At 43.6% G+C, this 22,428-nt stretch overlaps 1 protein-coding gene across 1 annotated transcript in view; it reads left to right on the forward strand.

Moving 5' to 3' along the window:
• Window positions 1-22,428, forward strand: part of prdm10 (PR domain containing 10) — a 222,800-nt gene that overhangs the window by 14,936 nt on the left and 185,436 nt on the right. Inside the window, exon 6 of the mRNA XM_068054249.1 lies at window positions 15,231-15,396. Coding sequence (XP_067910350.1) covers window positions 15,304-15,396 — 93 coding nt within the window. The 5' untranslated portion in view covers window positions 15,231-15,303. The remainder of the gene's footprint in view (window positions 1-15,230; window positions 15,397-22,428) is intronic.

The following is a 22,428-nucleotide window of genomic DNA, read 5'->3' on the forward strand; positions in this document are numbered from 1 at the left end:
TAATGGGCTCCGTCCCTCCTCTTTCTACCTTTTTAATCTTTATATGCCGATAGAAGATTTTAGGACTTCCTTATGGCATTTGACAGTCTCTTCTCACACACTCTGTTTGCCTCTCATTTTCTTTTCCACTTTCCTTCTAAACTTTCTATAATCAGCCTGGTTCTGACTGGTATTATCAACCTGACATCTCTGAATCTTAAGCTTTTTCTGCTGCATCTTACATTCTATCTTTTTTGTCATCCAGCGAGCTCTGGCTTTGTTTACCCTACCTATTCTCCTCGTGGGAATGTACTTCGACTGTACCCGAACCATCTCCTCTTTAAAGGCGGTTGTGGGCCATCAGCAGCAGCAGCATTGTATTCAACCACAATCTGTAACCTCATGGCCTGGCATGCCCCACACTCCACCATTGCCGTCAAGTTAGGGTGTAATGAGGAGTGTAGGACAGCATGGCAGGAACAGCACCAGGCAAACCTAAAAATCAGTTGTCAATCTGGTGAGGCTACAACATAGGACTACTTGCATGCCAAACAGTGGAAGCAGCATGCAATAGACAGAGCTAAGCGATCCCACAACTAACGGATCAGGTCTTGCTCTGCAGTCCTGCACATCCAGTCGTGAATGGTGGTGAACAATTAAACAACTAACTGGAGAAGGAGGCTCCATAAATATCCCCATCCTCAATGATGGGGAGCCCAGCACATCAGTGCAAAACACAAGGGCTAAAGCATTTGCAACCATCTTCATCCAGAAGTGCCAAATGGATAATCCATCTCTGCCTCCTCCTGAGGTCCCCAGCATTACAGATGCCAGTCTTCCGGCAATTTGATTCACTCCACGTTATCAAGAAATGGCTAAAGGCACTGGATACTGCAAAGGCTATGGGCCCTGACAACATTCCGGCAATAGTATCGAAGACTTGTGTTCCAGAACTGGCTGCGCCCCTAGCCAAGCTTTTCCAATACAGTTACAACCTGGCATCTGCCCAACAATGTGGAAAGTTGCTCAGGAATGTCCTGTACACACGAAGCAGGACAAATCCAATCTTGCCAATTACCGTCCCATCAGTCTACTCTCGATAATCAGCAAAGTGATGGAAAGTGTCATCGACATTGCTATCAAGCGCCACTTACTCAGCAATAACTTGCTCACTGTCGCTCAGTTTGGGTTCCGCCAGAGCCAGTCGACTCCTGACCTCATTACAGCCTTGGTCCAAACTTGGACAAAAGAGCTGAATTCCAGAGGTGAGGTGAGAGTGATTGCCCTTGACATCAAGACAGCATTTGACTGACCAGCATCAAGGAAGCCCAGCAAAACTGGAGTCAATGGGAATCAGGGGAAAACTCCCCACTGGTTGGAGTCATACCTAGCACAAAGGAAGATGGTTATGGTTGTTGGAGGTCAATCATATCAGTCCCAAGACATCACTGCAGGAGTTCCTCAGGGTAGTCTCCTAGGGACAGCCATCATAAGGTCAGAAGTGGGGAAGTTTGCTGATGAATGTGCAATGTTCAGCACCATTTGTGACTCTCCAGATACTGAAGCAGCCCATGTCCATATGCAGCAAGGCCTGGACAACCTTCAGGCTTGGGCTAATAAATGGCAAGTTACATTCGTGCCAGGCAATCTCAAACAAGAGAGAATTCAACCATCTCCTTTTAACAGCATTGCAATCGCTGAATTCCCCACCATCAACATCCTGGGGGTTACCATTGACCAGAAATTGTACTGGAGTAGCCATATAAGTACTGTGACAGGTCAGAGGCTGGGAATTCTGCAGCGAGTAACTCACCTCCTGACTCCCCAAAGCCTGTCCACCATCTACAAGGCACAAGTCAGGAGTGTGATGGAATACTCTCCCTTGCCTGGATAGCTGCAGCTCCAACAACACTCGAAGCTCGACACCATCCAGGACAAAGCAGCCCACTTGATTGGCACATCATGCACCACCTTCAACATTCACTCCCTTCACCGATGCACAGTGTAAACAGTGTACCATGTACAAGATGCACTGCAGCAACTCACCAAGGCTCCTTCGCCAACACCTTCCAAATCCACACCTCCTACTACCTGGAAGGATAAGGGCAGCAGATGCATGGGAACACTACCACCTGCAAGTTCCCCTCCAAGCCACACACCATCCTGACTTGGAACTATATTGTTGTTCCTTCACTGTCGCTGGGTCAAAATCCTGGAACTCCGTTCCTAACAGCACTGTGCGTGTACCTACACCCCAAGGACTGCAGTGGTTCAAGAAGGCAGCTCACCACCACCTTCTCAAGGTCAGTTAGGGATGGGCAATAAATGCTGGACGATCCAGTGACGCCCACATCCCATGAAAGAATGTTAAAAAAAAAAATGAAATTTACCCTGCTGCGATTAAGTATTTTTACTCTAGATTGCTCCTTGTCCTATTCCATTGCTAACTGAAGCCTGACGATATTATGATCACTGTTCCCGAAATGTTCCCTTACTGGCAATTGATTCATTCAGCCCTCCTCATTCCCCAGAACCAGATCCAGCAAAGCCTCCTTTCTCAATGGGCTGGAATGTACAGATCAAGAAAATTCTCCTGAACGCACTTCAGAAACTCTTTCCCTGCCCCTTCCCCCCCCACTACCCCCAGCCCTTTACACTATTACTCCCCCAGTCTATATTGGGATAACTAGTGTCCCATTATCAAGACTCGACATTACTCTGTAATTGTCTTGCAAAATTGCTCATCTATATCTTTCCCACTCATTGAAATCTATAAGCTGTTTTGAGAAAGATATACGTATGCCCAACAGAGCAGTAGTGTTATTTTAATTATTAAAAGAAAAGATAAATGTAATGCAGATACGTGGGGAATGCTTTTCAGAATTTTTCCAAGACCGCTTCCTAGCTCACTGTTTGTAGTCTGATAGGGATAGAAGCTGAGCTTGATTAGGTTGTTGGAAATAACTGATGAGAGTAGGAGAACAATTTGGAGACAGCAGCTGTAACAAAGTTAGGTTCAAAGAAAAAAATAGCATAGGATAATGAATAATCAATGGTAAGAGTGCTGGACTGGCAAAAGGCAAAGTTCAATGAGCTAGGAAAGGATCTGGCCCAGATTAACCAGGCAGAAAATTCAGCAAATGGGTTGATGGATCAGCACTGAGAATCTTCAAATCTGAAAAGGATAAAGTACAAAATGGATACATTACTGTATTACATAAAGAGTATGCCTCAGAGAGTTGCATGGATAAATATTTAACGTTAAAGCTAAATAGACACTTAAAAGGGAAGAATATGAGAAAATCAAAGCTGGCAATACAGAAGAGTATTAAAGAATGTGTACAGGGGAGGTTAAACTGAAAAATGAGAATATGAAAAATGGCTAGTCGAAAATATAAAAGGAAAGAATAATTACTTGTGCAAGCGTATTTAAATAGTAAAACAATAAGTAGGCCTGCTCAGAGGCAAATCTAGTTCTGCACGATGAAGGTATGCTTGAGAATTAATAAATATTTTGTCAGGTAACAGTGAGAATGTAGGTGTATATGAGGTGGATGCCAGATGAGGATATGAACAGTGGGTCAAGGAGGAAAATTTTGGGTTTAATGGGTGTTGCTTGTTCTTGTAGAAGAATTGGAAGTGCAGATATTGGTCCTGGTATAAGCAGATAATTCAGAGTTTATGGAGAATACTAAAGGGGATTTGGCAAATGAGCTATATACGATTTCAGATAGAAAATGCAATTAAATGTAGATAAGTGTGAAATAATGCATTTTGGGAAAAAAACAAGAATAGGGATTTTCGGTCAAAGATTGTGGGACCTTGCAGTATTAAAATTGATTCCTGTGTCTGCTTACCTAACAGTGCCTTCTCTTTAAAAGTACCCATTAATTGTTGAGAGCTTTGGAACATCCTGAGAATGGGAAGCACCATATAAATGCAACTTGATATTTCTCATATTGTCTTAGCGAGACCATGCTGAGAGTATTGTGAAATGTTATGCAGTATGCATAAATACAGATATCAAAGCACTGGAACAAATTTAAGGGTTGTGGGTCTGAATCATTGAGCCAGAAAACGAGGCTAACAGAGCTCAACCTGTTCTTGGGGGTAGAAATTGAGATGTCAGGTTTTAAATGTGCTGAACAGGAGGGATAATTAAATAAAATTAAGATGGTGCAGTTACAACGGCACTCATGAATTTCAACACCATCCGGAACATTGCATTCTGCTTGCTTGGCATCTTGTACCACCTTAAACACTGACTGCAGTGTGTACTATCTGCAGATGAATTGCAGCTAATCACCAAGACTTTTGGCAGTACCTCCCAAACCTGCAACCGCCATCTAGAAGGACAAAGGCAGCAGGTGTGCGGAAACACGATTACCTTCAAGCTCCCCTCCAAGTCACGCACCATCTTGACTTGCGGCATATGTCGCTGTTCCTTTCTCATTGCCCGGTCAAAATCCTGGAACTCCCAACTGACAGCATTGTGGGAGCACCTTCACCACATGGAATGCAGCAGTTCAAGAAGGTGGCTCACCATCACCTTTTCTGGGGCAATTGAGGATGGGCATTGAATACTGGTTTTGTCAGTGATGCCCACAAACCAAATTAAAGAGTAAACTAATATCCAGCCGTTACTTGAGGACTCAGTTGCGACAGTAAGAAATGAGATCTTGATGGTGAGGAGGAGGTACTGGATTGACAGAACTAGGAAAGAGATGATCTTTTGTTGCTTTTGAATGTTAAACTAAATGGTTGAGATGAACGGACTCAGATGATCTTTGTTTTTGCCCACCTTACACTCCTCATATCCTTCATCAGTCATTCCACTGGTTGACAAAACACCATATCATCGACTTAACAAAATTAAAGTCCATTGTATGACTTTGTCTCTCTACATCTCTCTGCCTCTCGACCTCACTTTCGTCCTTGAAGACTCTCCTTAAAACCTACTCTTTGACCAAGTTTTTGGTCATCTGACCTAATATCTCCTTATGTGACTCAGTGTCTTTTTAGTTTTTATAATGCTCCTGTGAAGTGTCTTGGTATGTTTTATTATGACAAAGGTGCTATATAAATATAAGTTATCAAACAAAATTTTGACACTGAGCCACAAAGAGGTAAATTTAAGAACTGTCTTAAAGAAGAAGAGCAAAGCAGAGAAGCTTAGAGAGGGATTTCCAGAGCTTAGGGCCCAGGCAGCTGAAGGTGTGGCCGCTAATGGCAGAGCGATTAAAATCAGGAATGTGCAAGAGGCCAGAATTGGAGAGCGTAGGGATCTTGCAAGTTTGTAGGGCTGGAGTAGGTTACAGAGATGGGGACAGGCTGAGGCCATGGAGGGATTTGAGAAAAAGGATGAGAATTTTAAAATGGAGCTGCTGCCGGACTGGAAGCCAGTAGAGGCCAGCGAGCACAGGGATTAGGTAAATGGGAATTTGTGCGAGCAATTATATGGGCAGCAGATCTTTGGGTGAGATGAAGTTTATGGAGGTTGGAAGATGGGAGGCCGGCTAAGAGAGTATCAGAATGCTCAGGTTTAGAGGGAACAAGCAGAGGGTTTCAACAGCAGATGAGCTAATGCAGGGGTGGAGATGGGCAGTGTTGCAGAGGCTGTCTTGGTAATTGAGAGGATAGTTGTTTGGAAGCTCAGCTCAAGGTTAAATAGGATGTCAAGGTTACAAATTCTCTGCCTCAACCTTGGACAGTGGCCAGGGAAGGAATGGATTCAGTGACTAGGAATGGAGTTTTTGGCAGGGACAGAGATAATAGTTTTGGTTTTCCCAGTATTTAGTTGAAAGAAATTTCTTCTCATCCAATAAATTCGAGTAGAGTGACAAATTAGAGGCAGTGGAGGGGTCGAGAGAGATGGTAGTGAGGTACAGCTGGGTGTTGTCGGTATACATGTGGAACCTGACGTGCTTTTGGATGATGCTGAGATGCAGCATGTAGATGAGAAATGGGGAGGGGGCCAAGAAAAGATCCTTGGGGGACTTCAGGTGTAATGGTGCAGGAGCAAGAAGAGAACAGCATTTCTGTTACTGTAATAGTAATCCAGAGGCCTGGCTTAATGATCCAGAGACATGAGTTCAAATCCCAACATGGCAGCTGGGGAACTTGAATTGTTAAGTTAATAAATCTGGAATAAAAAGGTAGTATCAATAATAGTGCCCATGAAACTACCGGATTATCGTAAAAAACCATCTGGTTCATTTAATGCCCTTTAGGGAAAGAAATCTGCTGTCCTTCCCAAGGTACCCTCAATTTTTTTTTTTGGAATGCGCGGGTGATTTATTAATTGCAAAGTCCCTTTTAACTCTTTTGCTTGGCCTGCACGTGCAGTAACTTAAAGAACCTGCGCAGGGACTTTAGGCAGCTTACAGGGAAAGTTGGACATTACTCATCCTGGCCTATATGTGACTCTGGACCCACAGCAATATGGTTGACTCTTCACTGTTCTGTGAAATGTACTAGTAAGCCATTCAGTTGTATCAAACCATCATGACAAAGTATAATAAGCAGACACTGACTGCAACGGATCAAGAAGGAAGCTCGCCACCAATTTCTCAAGGGCAGTTAGGGGTAGGCAATAATAGCAGGCATCACCAGCGAGCCCACAGCCTGTGAATGAATAAAATAAAGTGATTCTCTTGTTACGATCAGGTGAGAAAGGTGTTTAGGGATCTTTTACTGTCTTCGCCTGGTCTTATTGTAACAGAGTTTAATTTTTAAACACACTGTGTTATGAGGTCCCCCTGGTGAATCCTTGTTCACCGCTTTCCAATTATAAGGCAAAGAAATTAGCACAACCAGGTTTTCTCAGGTTTAAAGAAGAAAACTGAAATTTATTAAAGTTTAAACTTAAACTCTAATTCGGTTAACACCTACAGATACACGCCGCGCCCCACACTACCATGCAGTCGTGATACGCACATGCAAATAAAGACAGAAAAGAGCAGAAGAAAAGATAAAGTTGAACAGTTTGAGGCAATATCTTTTTACTGTGTTTTGAGCTCACTGTATAGTCCTTTTGTAGGTAGTTCTTGCTTTTCATTGGGGTCCAGTATTCTTCTTAAACCTTGTTCACTGTAGGAGACTTTTCTCTCTTGGGGTTCATGTGTTTTCAATGGGTCTTCAGTTATGTGAGAAAGAGATGGGAGGAGAGAGATCTTTTCAGTCCAGGAGCAAACAGCTTTCTGAGTTTCTTTCTATCAGCAAGTTCAAATTCAAAAACCTCCAACAGTCAGTTCGTCGTGTGACTAAAACTGGTCTGACCACTTCTTCTGCGTATTGGGGAATCAAGGACTGGATCCCTTGTTCCAACACTGTCTGCTAGCATGCAAATGTCTTTCCAGTCAGGGGCTTGGCAATTCCTTGTGATAGGCCCTCTTTTCTTCCCAGCCACAATTTTAAGTTTTAATGTTCATGTGACAAAATAATGTGTGCCTCCGTCTTGGCTGGTGGGGGGCCTGCATGATACTCTGGTTACACCCACTTGGATGAAAGTGGAAGAGGATGGTCTGGTCAACTATGCCAAAGGCTGCAGATAGGGTGAGATGGAAGAAAAAGGATTGTTTTCCACTGGCACAGTCATATAGGATGTTCCAGGTGGCTTTGATTAGGACCATTTCAGAGCTGTGGTAGGTGTAGTAACCTGATTCGAGGGATTCAAACAACGAATTCAGGAAAGGTGGGCAAGAATTTGGGAGGTGACAGCATGTTCAAGAACTTTGGTTGCCACACTAAAGGAAGGATGTGATTGCACTGGAGAGGGTACAGAGGAGATTCACCAGGATGTTGCCTGGGCTGGAGCATTTCAGCTATGAAGAGAGACTGGATAGGCTAGGGTTGTTTCCTTTAGAGCAGAGAAGGCTGAGGGGGGACCTGATTGAGGTAGACAAGATTATGAGGGGCATAGATAGGTTAGATAGGAAGAAACGTTTTCCCTTAGCGGATGTGTTAATAACCAGGGGGCGTAGATTTAAGGTAAGGGGCAGGAAATTTAGAGGATTTGAGAAAAAGATTTTTCACCCAGAGGGTAGTTGGAATCTGGAACACACTGCCTGAAGGGGTGGTAGAGGCAGGAATCCTCGCAACATTTAAGAAGTATTTAGATGAGCACTTGAAATGCCATAGCATAAAAGGCTATGGGCCAAGTGCTGGGAAATGGGATTAGAATAGATAGGTGCTTGTTGGCCAGCACAGACACAATGGGCCGAATGGCCTATTTCTGTGCTGTATAAATTTATGACTCTAAAGCGAGGTTGGGATGGGGTGATAGTTTGCAAGGACAGAGGGGTCCAGGGAGGATTTTTTGAGAGGTGGAGCTATGTAGGGGAGGGGGACATTACATGGAGAGGGAACCATTAACAATAATATAAAAGCAAAATACTGCAGATGCTAGAAATCTGTAATAAAAACAAGAAATGCTGTAACTACTCAGTAGGTCTGGCAGCATCTGTGGAGAGAGAAACAGAGTTAACATTTTAGGTCAGTGACCCTTCTTCAGAACTGACAAATATTAGAAATGTAAAAGATTTTAAGCAAGTACGGGAGGGGCGGTGGGGCAAGAGGTAACAAAAGAGAAGGTGTTGATTGGACAAGGTCACAGAGAATAGCTGACTAGAAGTTCATGGAACAAAGGCAAATGGTATGTTAATGGTGTGCTGAAAGACAAAGGTTTAGTGCAAAGCGGGTGTGAATAGTCTGTAAAGCACAAAGCACTCCAAGCACAAACATTAAAAAAATTAAAAAAAAAACAAGCTGTGGGTAGGCACAGTAGAAACAAACTAAACACACTAAAAAAAAAACCTAAAATAAAATAACCAAATAAAAAAGAAAACAGAAAAAATAACTAAACATAAAAAGGGGGGCCTGTCATGCTCTGAAATTATTGAACTTAATGATCAGTCTGGCAAGCTGTAGCGTGTCTAATCGGTAAATGAGATGCTGTTCCACGAACTTGCGTTGATGCACGCTGGAACACTGTAGCAATCCCAGGACAGAGATGTGAGCATGAGAGCAGGGGGGGGGGGGGGGTGTTTTGAAATGGCCAGCAACCGGAAGCTCGGGGTCATGCTTACAGACTGAGTGGAGGTGTTCTGCAAAGCGGTCACCCAATCTGCGTTTGGTCTCCCCAGTGTAGAGGAGACCAGATTGTGAACAGTGAATACAGTATACTAAATTGAAAGAAGTACAAGTATATCGCTGCTTCACCTGAAAGTGTTTGGGGCCTTGGATAGTGAGGAGAGAGGAGGTAAATGGGCAGGTATTACACCTCCTGTGATTGCAGGAGAAGGTGCCGTGGGACGGGGACGAGGGTGTTGCGGAGGGAATGATCCCTTTGGAATGCTGACGGGAAGGGAGGGGAAGATGCATTTGGTAGTGGCATCACGCTGGAAGTGGTGGAGGATGATTCTTTGGACCTGGAGGCTGGTGGGATGGAAAGTGAGGACAAGCGGAACCCTGTCGCGGTTCTGGGAGGGAGGGGAAGGGGTGAGGGTAGAGGTGCAGGAAATGGCCTGGACACGGTTGAGGGCCCTGTCAACCACAGTGGGATGGGGGTGGGGGGGAGGAATCTTTGGTTGAGGGAAAAGGAAGGCATATCAGAAGCACTGTCGTGGAAGGTAGCATCATCAGAGCAGATGCGTTGGAGACGGAGAAACTGGGAGAATGGAATGGAGTCCTTACAGGAGGAGGTAGGGTGTGAAGAAGTGTGGTAGCTGTGGGAGTCGTTTAATGGGAACCATTAACAATATCCACTAATTTGGGCAAGGAAGGGAAGTTGGCTTGTCAGCAGTTTAGTGAGAATAGGGTCAAGAGAGCAGGAGGTGGTTCTCATAGACAAGTTGCGCTCAAGAGAGGGTATATGGGGGAGATAGGAGTGAAACTAGAGAATGATATGAATTTGGGGATAGGGTATTGTAGGGAGTTCTCTTCCTCACTCAATCACTCTAAGACCACCCCTCCCTCTATGTGCCTTACACTCTAGTTCATGACACCAGAATTACAAATATCAAATGTATGACTTGGACAGTTTAGCCAGCGAGACAAGTTTCTTCTGATGACTCATAATCATTTTGCTAAATTATCCACAGTCCTTAGAGAAGGGTTACACTGAGCAACTACGAGTTACAGTTGCAACTACAATTACGTTACCCAGGACCCTGTCCTGTTAAAAGGATAAACCCCCAATTCCTAACTTAATTTCCGAACTTAAGACCTCCAGTCATCTCTCGGTTGGTTTGCTGATGGTATTCGTAGGTCCTTCGGTGGAGTTGACCAAACTCTGCCGTCTTCCTTGACTGCCTGCAGGAACAGTAATGTACCCGGAGCTCCACTTTACATCTTGGCCAACTTGTATCCAAATTTGACAATGCTCCAAACCTTTACATCTGATTGGCAACTTATGTTCTCATTCTTGATATTCCTTTTTTCAAAAAAAAGGTCTTCTGTGAAAAACAGCATCATCTATTCCCTGCTGACATTTGATTTCAGGAAGGCCAGTCGTTTACACCACTTCAATCCTTAGATTTACAGAGTATTCCATTGTCTGGTTCTTAAGGTCATCAGGTGCTAATACATTCCTCAGTTGTGATTGCAAGACAGATATGCTTATTATGCCCTTAATTCTCGACTGGGGTATGTGACAGTCTGTTTCCACTGAAACTTGTAACTTCAGCAGAATCTCAAACAAGGAGTTAACTCCTTGTTGTTCTTCAGTAGGAGGGGACCTTAGGGCGAGTTTAGCTTGGTGAGCAGGCAGAAAGGACAGCAGCAGAGGTAGTTGAATGAATGGTTTCAATCTTAGTGACAAAAGGGCGGCGCAGTGGCGCAGTGGTTGGCACTGCAGCCTCACAGCTCCAGGGACCCGGGTTCGATTCTGGGTACTGCCTGTGTGGAGTTTGCAAGTTCTCCCTGTGTCTGCGTGGGTTTTCTCCGGGTGCTCCGGTTTCCTCCCACAAGCCAAAAGACTTGCAGGTTGATAGGTAAATTGGCCATTATAAATTGTCACTAGTATAGGTAGGTGGTAGGGAAATATAGGGACAGGTGGGGATGTTTGGTCAGAATATGGGATTAGTGTAGGATTAGTATTAATGGGTGGTTGATGGTCGGCACAGACTCGGTGGGCCGAAGGGCCTGTTTCAGTGCTGTATCTCTAATAATAATAAAATAAAAAAGAAGTGCATGAGCCTCTTACAGTTGTTGGAGGCAAAGGTGGAGGAGAGATTGTGTTTAGGGGGGTGTGTGTGTGTGTGTGAAGGGGTGTATAGAGGTGTGTGTGTGTGAAGGGGTGTATCGAGGTTGTGTGTGTGCAGGGGTGTATAGAGGTGTGTGTCTGTGTGTGAAGGGGTGTATAGAGATGTGTGTGTGTGTGACGGGGTGTATAGAGGTCTGTGTGTGTATGAAGGGATGTATAGAGGTGTGTGTCATAGAGTTATACAGCACAGAAACAGGCCCTTCTCCCATCGCGTCCATGTTGGCCATCAAGCACCTATCCATTCTAATCCCATTTTCCAGCAATTGGCCCGTAGCCTTATATGCTATGGCGTTTCAAGTGCTCATCTAAATACTTCTTAAATGTTGTGACGGTTCCTGCTTCTACCACCCCTTCAGGTAGTGTGTTCCAGATTCCAACCACCCTCTGGCTGAACAAATATTTCCTCAAATCCACTGTAAACCTCCTGTCCCTTACCTTAACTCTATGCCTCCTGGTTATTGACACCTCCGCTAAGGGGGAAATGTTTCTTCCTATCTACCCTATCAGTGCCCCTCATAATTTTGTATACCTCAATCAGGTCTCCCCTCAGCCTTCTCTGCTCTAAGGAAAACAACCCTAGCCTATCCAGTCTCTCTTCATAGCTGAAGTGCTCCAGCTCAGGCAACATCCTGGTGAATCTCCTCTGCACCCTCTCCAATGCAATCACATCCTTCCTATAGTGTGGCGACCAGAACTGTACACAGTACTCCAGCTGTGGCCTAACTAGTGTTTTATACAGCTCCATCATAACCTCCCTGCTCTTATATTCTATGTCTCAGCTAATAAAGGCAAGTATCCCATATGCCTTCCTAACCACCTTATCTACCTATGCTGCTGCCTTCAGTGATCTATGGATAAGTACAGCAAGGTCCCTCTGACCCTCAGTAATTCCTAGGATGCTGCCATACATTGTATATTCCCTTGCTTGTTAGTCCTCCCTAAATGCATCACCTTATACTTCTCCATCTGCCACTGCTCTGCCCATCTTACCAGCCCATCTATATCGTCTTGTAATGTAAGACCTTCCTCCTCGCTATTTACGACACCACCAATTTTCGTGTCATCTGCGAACTTACTGATCATACCTCCTATATTCAGGGCTAAATCATTAATGTACACTACAAAAAGCAAGGGTCCCAGCACTGATCCCTGTGGTGCACCACTGGTCACAGGCTTCCACTCCTAGAGCAACACCCTCTGCCTCCTGCCACTAAGCCAATTTTGGAGCCAATTTGCCAAATTGCCCTGGATCCCATGGGCTCTTACCTTCTTGACCAATCTCCCATGCAGGACCTCATCAGAAGCCTTACTGAAGTCCATGTAGACTACATCAACTGCTTTACCCTCATCTACATAGCTATTCACCTCCTCAAAAAATTCAGTCAAGTTTGTTAGACATGATCTCCCCCTGACAAAGCCATGCTGACTATTCCTGATAAATCCCTGTCTCTCCATGTGGAGATTAATCCTGTCCCTCAGAATTTTTTCCAGTAGTTTCTCTACCACTGCTGTTAGATTCACCGGCCTGTAATTACCTGGTTTAGCCCTACTACCCTTCTTGAATAATGGTACCACATTCGCTATCCTCCAATCCTCTGGCACCTCTCCTGTGGCCAGAGAGGATTTGAAAATTTGTGTCAGAGCCCCTGCTATCTCCTCCCTTGCCTCACAAAACATCCTGGGATACATCTCATCTGGGCCTGGGGACTTATCCACTTTTAAGCCCACTAAAACCGCTAATACTTCCTCCTTTTCAATGCTAATTTGTTCAAGTATATTACAATCCCCCTCCCTGAACTCTACACGTACATCGTGCTTCTCCATAATGAACACAGATGAAAAGTAATCATTCAAAACCTCACCTACGCCCTCTGGCGCCACACAGATTGCCACTTTGGTCCCTAATGGGCCCTACTCTTTCCCTGGTTATCCTCTTGCCCTTAATATACTTATAAAACGCCTTGGGATTTTCGTTTATCTTGTCTGCCAGTGTTTTTTCATGCCCCCTGCATAGAGGTTTGTGTGTGAAGGGGTGCATAGAGGTGTGTGTGTGTGTGAAGGGCTGCATAGAGGTGTGTGTGTGTGTGAAGGGGTGCATAGAGGTGTGTGTGTGAAGGGCTGCATAGAGGTGTGTGTATGTGTGTGAAGGGCTGCATAGAGGTGTGTGTGTAGGGGGTGTGTGTAAAGGGGTTTGTGTGTGTGTGTGTGAGAGAGAGAAGGCATGTGTTTGTGTAGGGGAGGGTTTGTATGTGTGTTTGAAGGGGTAGGGGTATGTGTGTAGGGGTACGAACATACGAATTAGGAGCAGGAGTAGACCACTCGGCCCCTTGAGCCTGTTCTGCTATTCAGTAAGTTCATGGCTGAACTGATTACTCCACATTTCCACCTACCCCCGATACCCTTTCACCCCCTTGCTTATCAAGAATTTATCTACCTCTGCCTTAAAAATATTCGAAGACTCTGCTTCCACCGCCTTTTGAGGAAGAGAATTCCAAAGACTCACGACCCTCTGAGAGAAAAAAATTCTCTTCTGTCTTAAATGGGCGACTCTTTATTTTTAAACAGTGACCCCTAGTTCTACATTCTCCCACAAGGGGAAACATCCTTTCCACATCCACCCTGTCAAGACCCCTCAGGATCTTCTATGTTTCAATCAAGTCACCTCTTACACTTCTCAATTCCAGCAGATACAAGCCTAGCCTGTCCAGTCTTTCCTCATAAGACAGCCCGCCCATTCCAGATGTTAGTCAAGTAAATCTTCTCTGTACTGTCTCCAACGCGTTTAACATCCTAAATCAAATAAGCAGACTAGTACTGTACACAGTACTCCAGATGTGGTCTCATCAGTGCCCTGTATAGCTGAAGCATAAGCTCCCTACTTTTGTATTGAATTCCCCTCGCAATAAACTATCGCGTTCTATTAGCTTTCCTAATTACGTCCTCTACCTGCATACTAACCTTTTGCAATTCATGCACTAGGACACCCAGATCCCTCTGCATCTCAGAGCTCTGCAATCTCTCACCATTTAGATAATCTGCTTTTTATTGTTCCTGCCAAAGTGGACAATTTCCCACTTTCCCACATTACACTCCATTTGCCAGGTCTTTACCCACTCACTTAACCTATCGATATCCCTTTGTCGCCTCCTTATGTCCTCTTCACAAGTTACTTTCCTGCCTATCTTTGTGTCATCAGCAAATTTCGCAACCATACCTTCGTTCCCTTCATCTAAGTCATTTATATAAATTGTAAAAAGTTGAGCGCTGAGCCCTGTGGCACACCACTCGTTACATGTTGCCAACCAGAAAGTGACCCATTTATGCCTACTCTCTTTTTCCTGTTAGCTAACCAATCTTCGATCCATGCCAATATGTTGCCCCCTACACCATAAGATATGTGTGTGTGAGAGAGAGAGATAGAGAAGGGGTGTACAGTGCAGTGGGTAAGGAAGAACTGAGGTTGCTGATGGCAATTCCTATTTGTGCATAAGAACCATGTAATTTACTTAACCATTAACCACTAGGAAATTGAGATATATTTTACACTATGACTGCACTTATATTGTGACAGTTTTTATATGCAAATCTCAGATACATCAGTATTTGGTTTTTAACTGCAAAGTCTTTATGAGCAGTCTTGCAAAGGTTGTAAAGATTCATAATTATTGACATGCAAATGGCAGCTAATATTTGATGAGACTGGAGAAGTATGGAAAAGCATAACAGTTGCTGGCTTTTGCCATTCAGTAGCAGTGGAATACGTTTCACGCATGGTTAAAAACATTAAACCTGCTGCATGTGTCAAAATGTCTTGATACTTATCTGACATGTTGAAATAGGGCATATACACTGAAGCTTTGCAGTGCATTTTTGTTGAGGACTGCCCACTCAGCTCTGCTTGGCCCTTGCCCCAAGGTGTTTTCTATAACCTGGGTTGAACAGTGTTGGCTATGCTCATATTTGTTGTAATTGTGTTGCTTTTTTTCAGCAGGAATAAGCATCTGGATGTGCCTGATATAAACATGTGAAGGCAGTAGATGGCTTGCTGAAGCTGTTTCTGCATGAGACTCCTCAGGGCTTCAAGTATGGAGTCTAAGACTGAGGATCCTCCTGTCTGGGACGCACCATCTGAGCAGGATCAGACTGCTACCCAGGTGAGTGGAGCCAATGTGATCTTTTCCCATTGAGATGTGGATCACTGATATATCTGGTACTCGATCTCGGATCTGTTGCTCGGGGAGATTGTTCTGCTCCATAATTAGCGTCCACCCAAACTGGGAAGTACTTTGGTCAGCCGGAGTGGAAATTGGAGATGTGGAATGTACAGAAGGGAGAACTGAGGCATATGAGGGATGGAGGAAGGAAAGGGAAGTTTATAAAGGCTCGATACATTTCCTGTTTTTCTTCCAGTTAATTAAATAGCCAGGTTCAAAAGTTGCTTCCTGTTACACTGCCAACAGGGTATATAACTTCACTGCAGCCCCAAGCTGATAGTCAAGGCCACACTAGTTTATAATAACTGATTACACTGCAAACGTTACAACCTTGTTCAAAAGAGGGCATAAAGACAGGCCCAGCAACTACAAACCAGCCACTTTAATCTTGGTGGGAAAGCTTTTAGAAACAATTAATTGGGACCAAATTGATAGTCACTTGGACAAATGTGGGTTAATTAAGGAAAGCAAACATGGATTTGTTGAGGCCAAATCATGTTTAACTAACTTGCTTGAGTTTTTTGATGAGGTAACTCAGAGGGTTAATGATGGTAATGCAGTTGATGTGGTATACATGAACTTCCAAAAGATATTTTATAAAGTGCCACATAACAGGCTTGTCATCAGAATTAGAGCACATGGAATAAAAGAGACAGTAGTAGCAAGGATACAAAATTGTCTGAGTGACAGGAAAACAGAGAATAGTTGTGAACTGTTGTTTTTTGGACTGGGGGTTTCCCAGGGGTCAGTGTTGGGACCCCTGCTCTTCTTGATATGTATTAATGTTCTAGACATGGGTGTACAGGGCACAATTTCAAAATTTACGGATGACACCAAACTTGGAAGTACTGTGAATTGTGAGGAGTATAGTGATAAACTTCAAGAGAACATAGACAGGCTGATGAAATGGGCAGAGACATGGCAGATGAAATTTAGTGCAGAAAAATGTGAAGTGATTCATTTTGGTATGAAAATGAGGAGAGGCAATATAAAATTAAGTGTACAATTCTAAATGGGATTCAGGAGCAGAGGGACCTGGAGGTATATGTGCACAAATCATTGAAGATTGCTGGGCAGGTTGAGAAAGCAGTTAATAGAGCATACAGGATTATGCAGGATACAAATAGGGGCATAGAGTCCAAGAATAAGGAAGTTATGGTAAACCTGTATAAAACACAGGTTTGGCCTCAACTGGAGTATTGTGTCCAGTTCTGGGCACCACACTTTAGGAAGGATGTGAAGACATGAGAGAGGGTGCAGAAAAGATTCACGAGAATAGTTCCAGGGTTGAGGAACTTCATTTATGTGGGTAAGTTAGAAAAGCTGGGTCTGTTCTCCTTGAAGAGAAGGTTGAGAGATGATTTGATAGAGGTGTTCAAAATTATGAGGGGTCTGGATAGAGTAGGTAGGGAGAAAGAAACTGTTCCCATTGGTGGAAGGATCCAGAACCAGAGGAGACCCGATTTAAAGTGATTGGCAAAAGAAGCAATGGCATCATGAGGAAAACCTTTTTACTCAGCGAGTGGTTAGGATCTGGATAGCACTGCCTGAGAATGTGGTGGAGGCAGATTCACTCGAGGCCTTCAAAAGAGAATTAGATAATTATCTGAAGAGAAAAATTTGCAGGGCTGCAGGGTAAAGGTGGGGGAATGGGACTACTTGAGTTGCTCTTGCAGAGAGCCGGCACAGACACGACGGGCTGAATGACTACCTTCTGTGCTATCACCATTCTATAATCTATGAATTTTGTTTTATAATGTTTGCAATTCCGGGATTTTAACTGGTGTTTTGGGTATTGGATTGAGGATTCGGTTTGTCAATTGGAAGATATGTTGGAACTTTGGTGGTTTATTTTGAGAGAACATGCATGTGTGCTTACAAATGTTGAGCCCCATATCTGTAATCTCCTATGAAACATTCACAGGTCCAGTACAGTGTGCAAATAAAACACCCCATAGCTATAGAATACCTCTGCTACCATGAGCCCACGGTGATGGACAATCTGTCCCTTGATGCAGACCTCAATACTTGCATAGGGAAAGCAGCTACCGCCTTTGGCTGAAACGCGCATGGGATAATAACATGCTGACCCTTAGGACCAATCTGATGGTTTATAAGGCCTGTGATCTCAGCACCTTGCTGTATGGCTGTGAAACATGGGCGACTTACAGCTACCTGGAAAAGAAGCTCAATAATTTCCATCTTCGCTGTCTGCGGCACATTATGGGTACATCCTGGCAGGACAAAATCACAAACGCGGCAGTCCTCGCAAAGGCGGAATTCCCAAGTATGTTGGCACTAATCAAATGGGCAACTTCGGTGGATTAGACACGTCCACAGGATGGAAGATGATTGCATACCCAAGGACTTTCTGTAGAGTGAGGTAGCTGGAGCCAGATGACCAGTGGGGCGCCCAAAGCTGTGCTTCAAGGATGCTTGCAAGCGTGACATGGAGGCCCTAAATGTCGACGATTGCACCTGGGAGCCACTAACTGGCAAAAGAGGGAAATGGCGACACATCCTGTGGATTGGTGTGCACTACCACAATGACCAGTTGCTGCAGCAGCTTGGTAATAGACGCCAACATCAAAAACAACAACTCACAGCGTCACCTGGTAGCTTCACGTGCAGCACTTGTGGCAGAAGCTGCCTCTCAAGGATTGGCTTTCACAGCCATCAGCAAAGGTGTACAGAGAGAAGATACCCCACCTAATTGGATTGTTTGCTGCATGTCCATCATCTTTCGTAGATGGAAGGACGCCAACCTAACTTAGTCATAGAATGATACAGTTCAGAAGGAGGCCATTCAGCCCGGGTGCCTATGCCAGCTCCTGCTCGGGCTATCTGATCAATCCCATTCCCCTGCTCTTTCCCCATAGCCCTGCAATTTTTTTCCCTTGAAGTTTTTATACAGCTCTCTTCTGAATGTTACGAATGAATCTGCTTCTACTGCCCTTTCAGGCAGTGATTGCAGATCACAATGACGTGCTGTATGAAAAGGTAAAAAAAAAGATTTCATCATGTCTCCAACTTGCCACACAGTATCATGAAGCCAGAAAAAATTGAAAATAGACAGCACTTAGTAATTAATTGTCCTATCTTAATTTTCTCTGCTTTTGATATCTTTCATATTGTTACAAGTGCTTTCTTTTTGAAAAAAGACTGAGAAAAGGATTTATCTGGGAACAGTGAACGCTGAACTGGCTGGGGCACTTGCAAGGCAATCTGCTTTTCCAAACCACTCAGCAGAGAGAAACGACTGTCACATGATTGGCTGCTGGGGAGTTTTAGTTTCTCTTTTGCAAGAAAAGACCAGTTGGCTGGAACCTGTTCTGGAGAACTCTCACTGAAAGAAATCAAAAGACCAGTTTGCTGCTAGAAGGGGTAGAAAGACAGCCCAGGAACCCTTTCTCTTGAAAAATAATTCCTGTATCAAGGGAAATTCTAATTTCTTTGTGAAGTTCTAAGAACTTTGAACGAGTTGCAAATCGAAGGCATGGAAGCTAAAACCCTTGTTGCTGTTTATGCCTGAACAGAGAGAGAGGACCCAGGAAGAGGGGTTGCGGTACTCTGTGGAGAATCACTGCTTTGGAGAAAGGCTCCTTTGCTGATAGGAAGCCTGCATTGCTGAAGGTAGTCTCCAGTCTCTGAAAGTCTCTACCTCAAGTGTGAGTCCTGTTGCATTGTTGTATTTTTTGGAAGCTCCTGAAATCTCAAAGTTTCTACTGTTGGACTGCTTCTTAGAAATTCAAATAGATCTGATGTTACAATAGTTACTGAAAGATCTGTGTTATGCCTGCTGCAGACGAATTGCCTTGAACGCCTGCCCACCACAGACTATTCATTAATTTTACCTGGAAACTTCGAATGGCATCTGACTATTTGACTCTGGGACACCTCACCGATCTGGAAATATTCTACCAGAAGTTACAACTCAGTTATTTTATTATTCCTAAGAAACAGTTCTAACTTAAACCAATCTTTTAAAATGGTTAATCGTTGGGTTTTGAATGTGTGTGTGCATGAGGGTGAGGAAGAAATAGGAAGTTATAAAATCTGTTCATACATATAGATCTTTCTCATTATCGTTTAAAATTGGTTTATTAATAAATAGTTAATTTGTTGTTTAAAGAAACCTGGTTTGGTGTGCTTTATTCTGGGGAGTAAATACAGTGTTTAATTTGGCTAATTTCCGGTAGGTGGGAAACCGCTAATATGCTGTGACCTGTGAAGTAGTGGGACTGAATTAACAGTACATTACTCCCGCCTCAGTTGTAACAATACTTGAAAGCATTGACCAGTTCAAGCATTTGATTTATGCTCTGACTATTTGGTGAAAGTTGAACAAAATAAATCCATTAAGTCAGAAGCCTTAGCCACAAATGAGTGGCAGCAAAGAATGGAAGGATTACTGGTGAATTATCACCTTCATCGGAACATAGGAGTAGGCCATTCAGCCCTTTGAAACTCTGGCACCATTCAGTTCTATCATGGCTAATCTGTATCTAACTCCATTTACCTGCCTTGGTTTTGTTACCCTTGTCTAACAAAAAAAACCTATCAATCTCAGTTTTTATATTTTCAATTCACCTATTCTGAGAAGCTTTTTGGGACTGAGGTTTCCTGATTTCCATTAACTTTTGTGTGAAGAAGTGCTTCCTGACCTTATCTCTGAACAGCCTAGCTTTAACTTTAAGGTTCTGTCTCCCTGTTCTCTTTTCCACCAGAGGTTTTTTCCTATCTATCCACCCAATGCATCCCCAAATCCTCAATCGCGTTTGATAATGCCTCCAATTCCACCGTGTTTTTAAGTTGTTGGATTGGCTCAAGTAATCAAGTGCCTCAGGTGTATGAAGTATGTAGCTCCTAATTTTGGGCCATACTCGAACATGTGTTCACAATATATATCAAAGATTTGGATGTGGGGACCAAAAGTATTATTTCCAAGTGTGCGGATGACATGGAACTAGGTGGGAAAGTGTGTTATGTGGAAGGTCCAAAGCGGCTTCAAGGGGATTTGGACAGACTTGGTGAGTGGGCAAGAATGTGGCAGATGGAATACAATGTGGAAAAATGTGAGGTTATCCGCTTTGGTAGGAGGAACAAATGTACAGAGTATTTCTTAAATGGTAAGAGATTAGAAAGTGTAGATGTACAAAGTGATCTGACTGTCGTTGTCAATAAGTCACTGAAAGCAGGTGTAGCAAGCAATTAAGAAGGCTACTTGTATCTTAGCCTTTATCGCAAGAGGATTTGAGTATGGCAGTAGTGAAGTCTTGCTTCAATTGTATAGAACCTTGGTTAGACTGCACCTGGAGTACTGTGTGTAGTTTTGCTCCCCTTACCTTGGGAAGGAAGGCCATAGAGGGAGTGCAACGAGGTTCACCAGACTTGTTCCTGGGATGGCGGGACTGTCCTCTGAAGAGAGATTGGGGAAACTGGGCCTGTATTCTCTAGAGTTTCGAAGAATGAGAGGTGATCTCATTGAAGCCTACAAAATACTTAGAGATAGACATGGTAGATGCAAGTAAGATGTTTCCCCTGGTTGGAGAGTCTAGAACCAGGGGACACAATTTCAAAATAAGGGGGAAGCCACTTAGGACCGAGATGAGGAGAAATTTCTTTATTCAGAGGGTTGTGAATCTTTGGAATTCTCTACCCCAGAGGGCTGTGAAAGCTCAGTCATTGAGTATGTTTAAAGCAGAGATTGACAGATTTCTAAATACAAATGACATAAGGGGATATGAAGATAGTGTGGGAAAAAGGCATTGAAGTGGAAGATCAGCCATGATCGTATTGAATGGCGGGGCAGGCTCGATGGGCTGAATGGCCTACTCCTGCTCCTATGTTCCTGTGTTAAATGGAGGAAGGAGGTGGCACAAAGGCCTTTCATTTCTGTGTTTGAATTCAGTTATAGCTCAATCTTAGCTGTGGTTATAAGTGTACAATAAGAAAGAAGTTTGGATAAGTCTAATGATTGTGACGGCAGTGTTATGGCCATATGATGTGATGCGAGTGGTTCCCACTGTTCAACTCCACATCTGACCACAGCAAGTGTGTTTTTTTGCTAGGGTTTAACTCCTTGGGTTATTTTTTCAAAAAAACAGACAGCGACAGATTTTCTTGTAAGTTTAAAAACAGAGAAATCAATTGTTTATTGATCAATACGCCTTATCCTGAAATTGTCGCAACTGCATTCGCATGCGCGTTTGCTGGTGCGCGCATGCACAAGCACGCGCACACACCAGAAGAGACAGATAGAGAGGGAAAAAAGGGAGTGATTTTTTAGTGAGGGGGCGCAGGAAGATCAGGATAAAATCTGTTGAATTCTCTTGGAAATTGCGTGCAGGCCTAAGATGGTTGTAGATGTCTCTCTTGATTGAAAGTTTAGTGAAAGACAGTCGATCACTTCTAGTTCACTGCTGTCTAATGTAGATGAAGGATACTACAGGATTTTCTGGAAAACAAGCTGCTGGCTGTTGCTTTGTCTTCTCTCTCTCTCTGGAGCCTCTCTCTTTCGGCTCATCATGGGTAGGAGACCTTCTGATCTCTTCCCTGTGGTGATCGTACAGTGGCCCAGGATGTGGCTACTTTACACTTGCTTGGTTTCAGAAGAAGACATTCAATTTTGGAATGTTTTAGGATGGGGTGCAATTGACACCTCTTAGCTTTGAAGATTTCTCCTTTGTTCTTGTCAGACAGTTTGAATACACGAAGGCCAATCCCTTTTTCTTTGATGGCCATTTTGGACAATAGTTCACTTTTTAAAATAAAGGTGCATTTTTAAAAGACAGTCAGTTTTTCATAACTCTTCAGAGTTAGTCCATAATTTTTTATCATCACACTTCCGGTGTGCATGACAGCAGAGTAAAATGTACTCTTAATTGGCACTAATCTACAATCTTAATCTGGTGTCAGGATGACAGGAGTTTTGTCGCATTGATGCAGTTGGTTTGGAATGAGTATGGATAA

Source organism: Heterodontus francisci, chromosome 22, assembly GCF_036365525.1.
Source record: "Heterodontus francisci isolate sHetFra1 chromosome 22, sHetFra1.hap1, whole genome shotgun sequence".
Lineage (NCBI taxonomy): Eukaryota > Metazoa > Chordata > Chondrichthyes > Heterodontiformes > Heterodontidae > Heterodontus > Heterodontus francisci.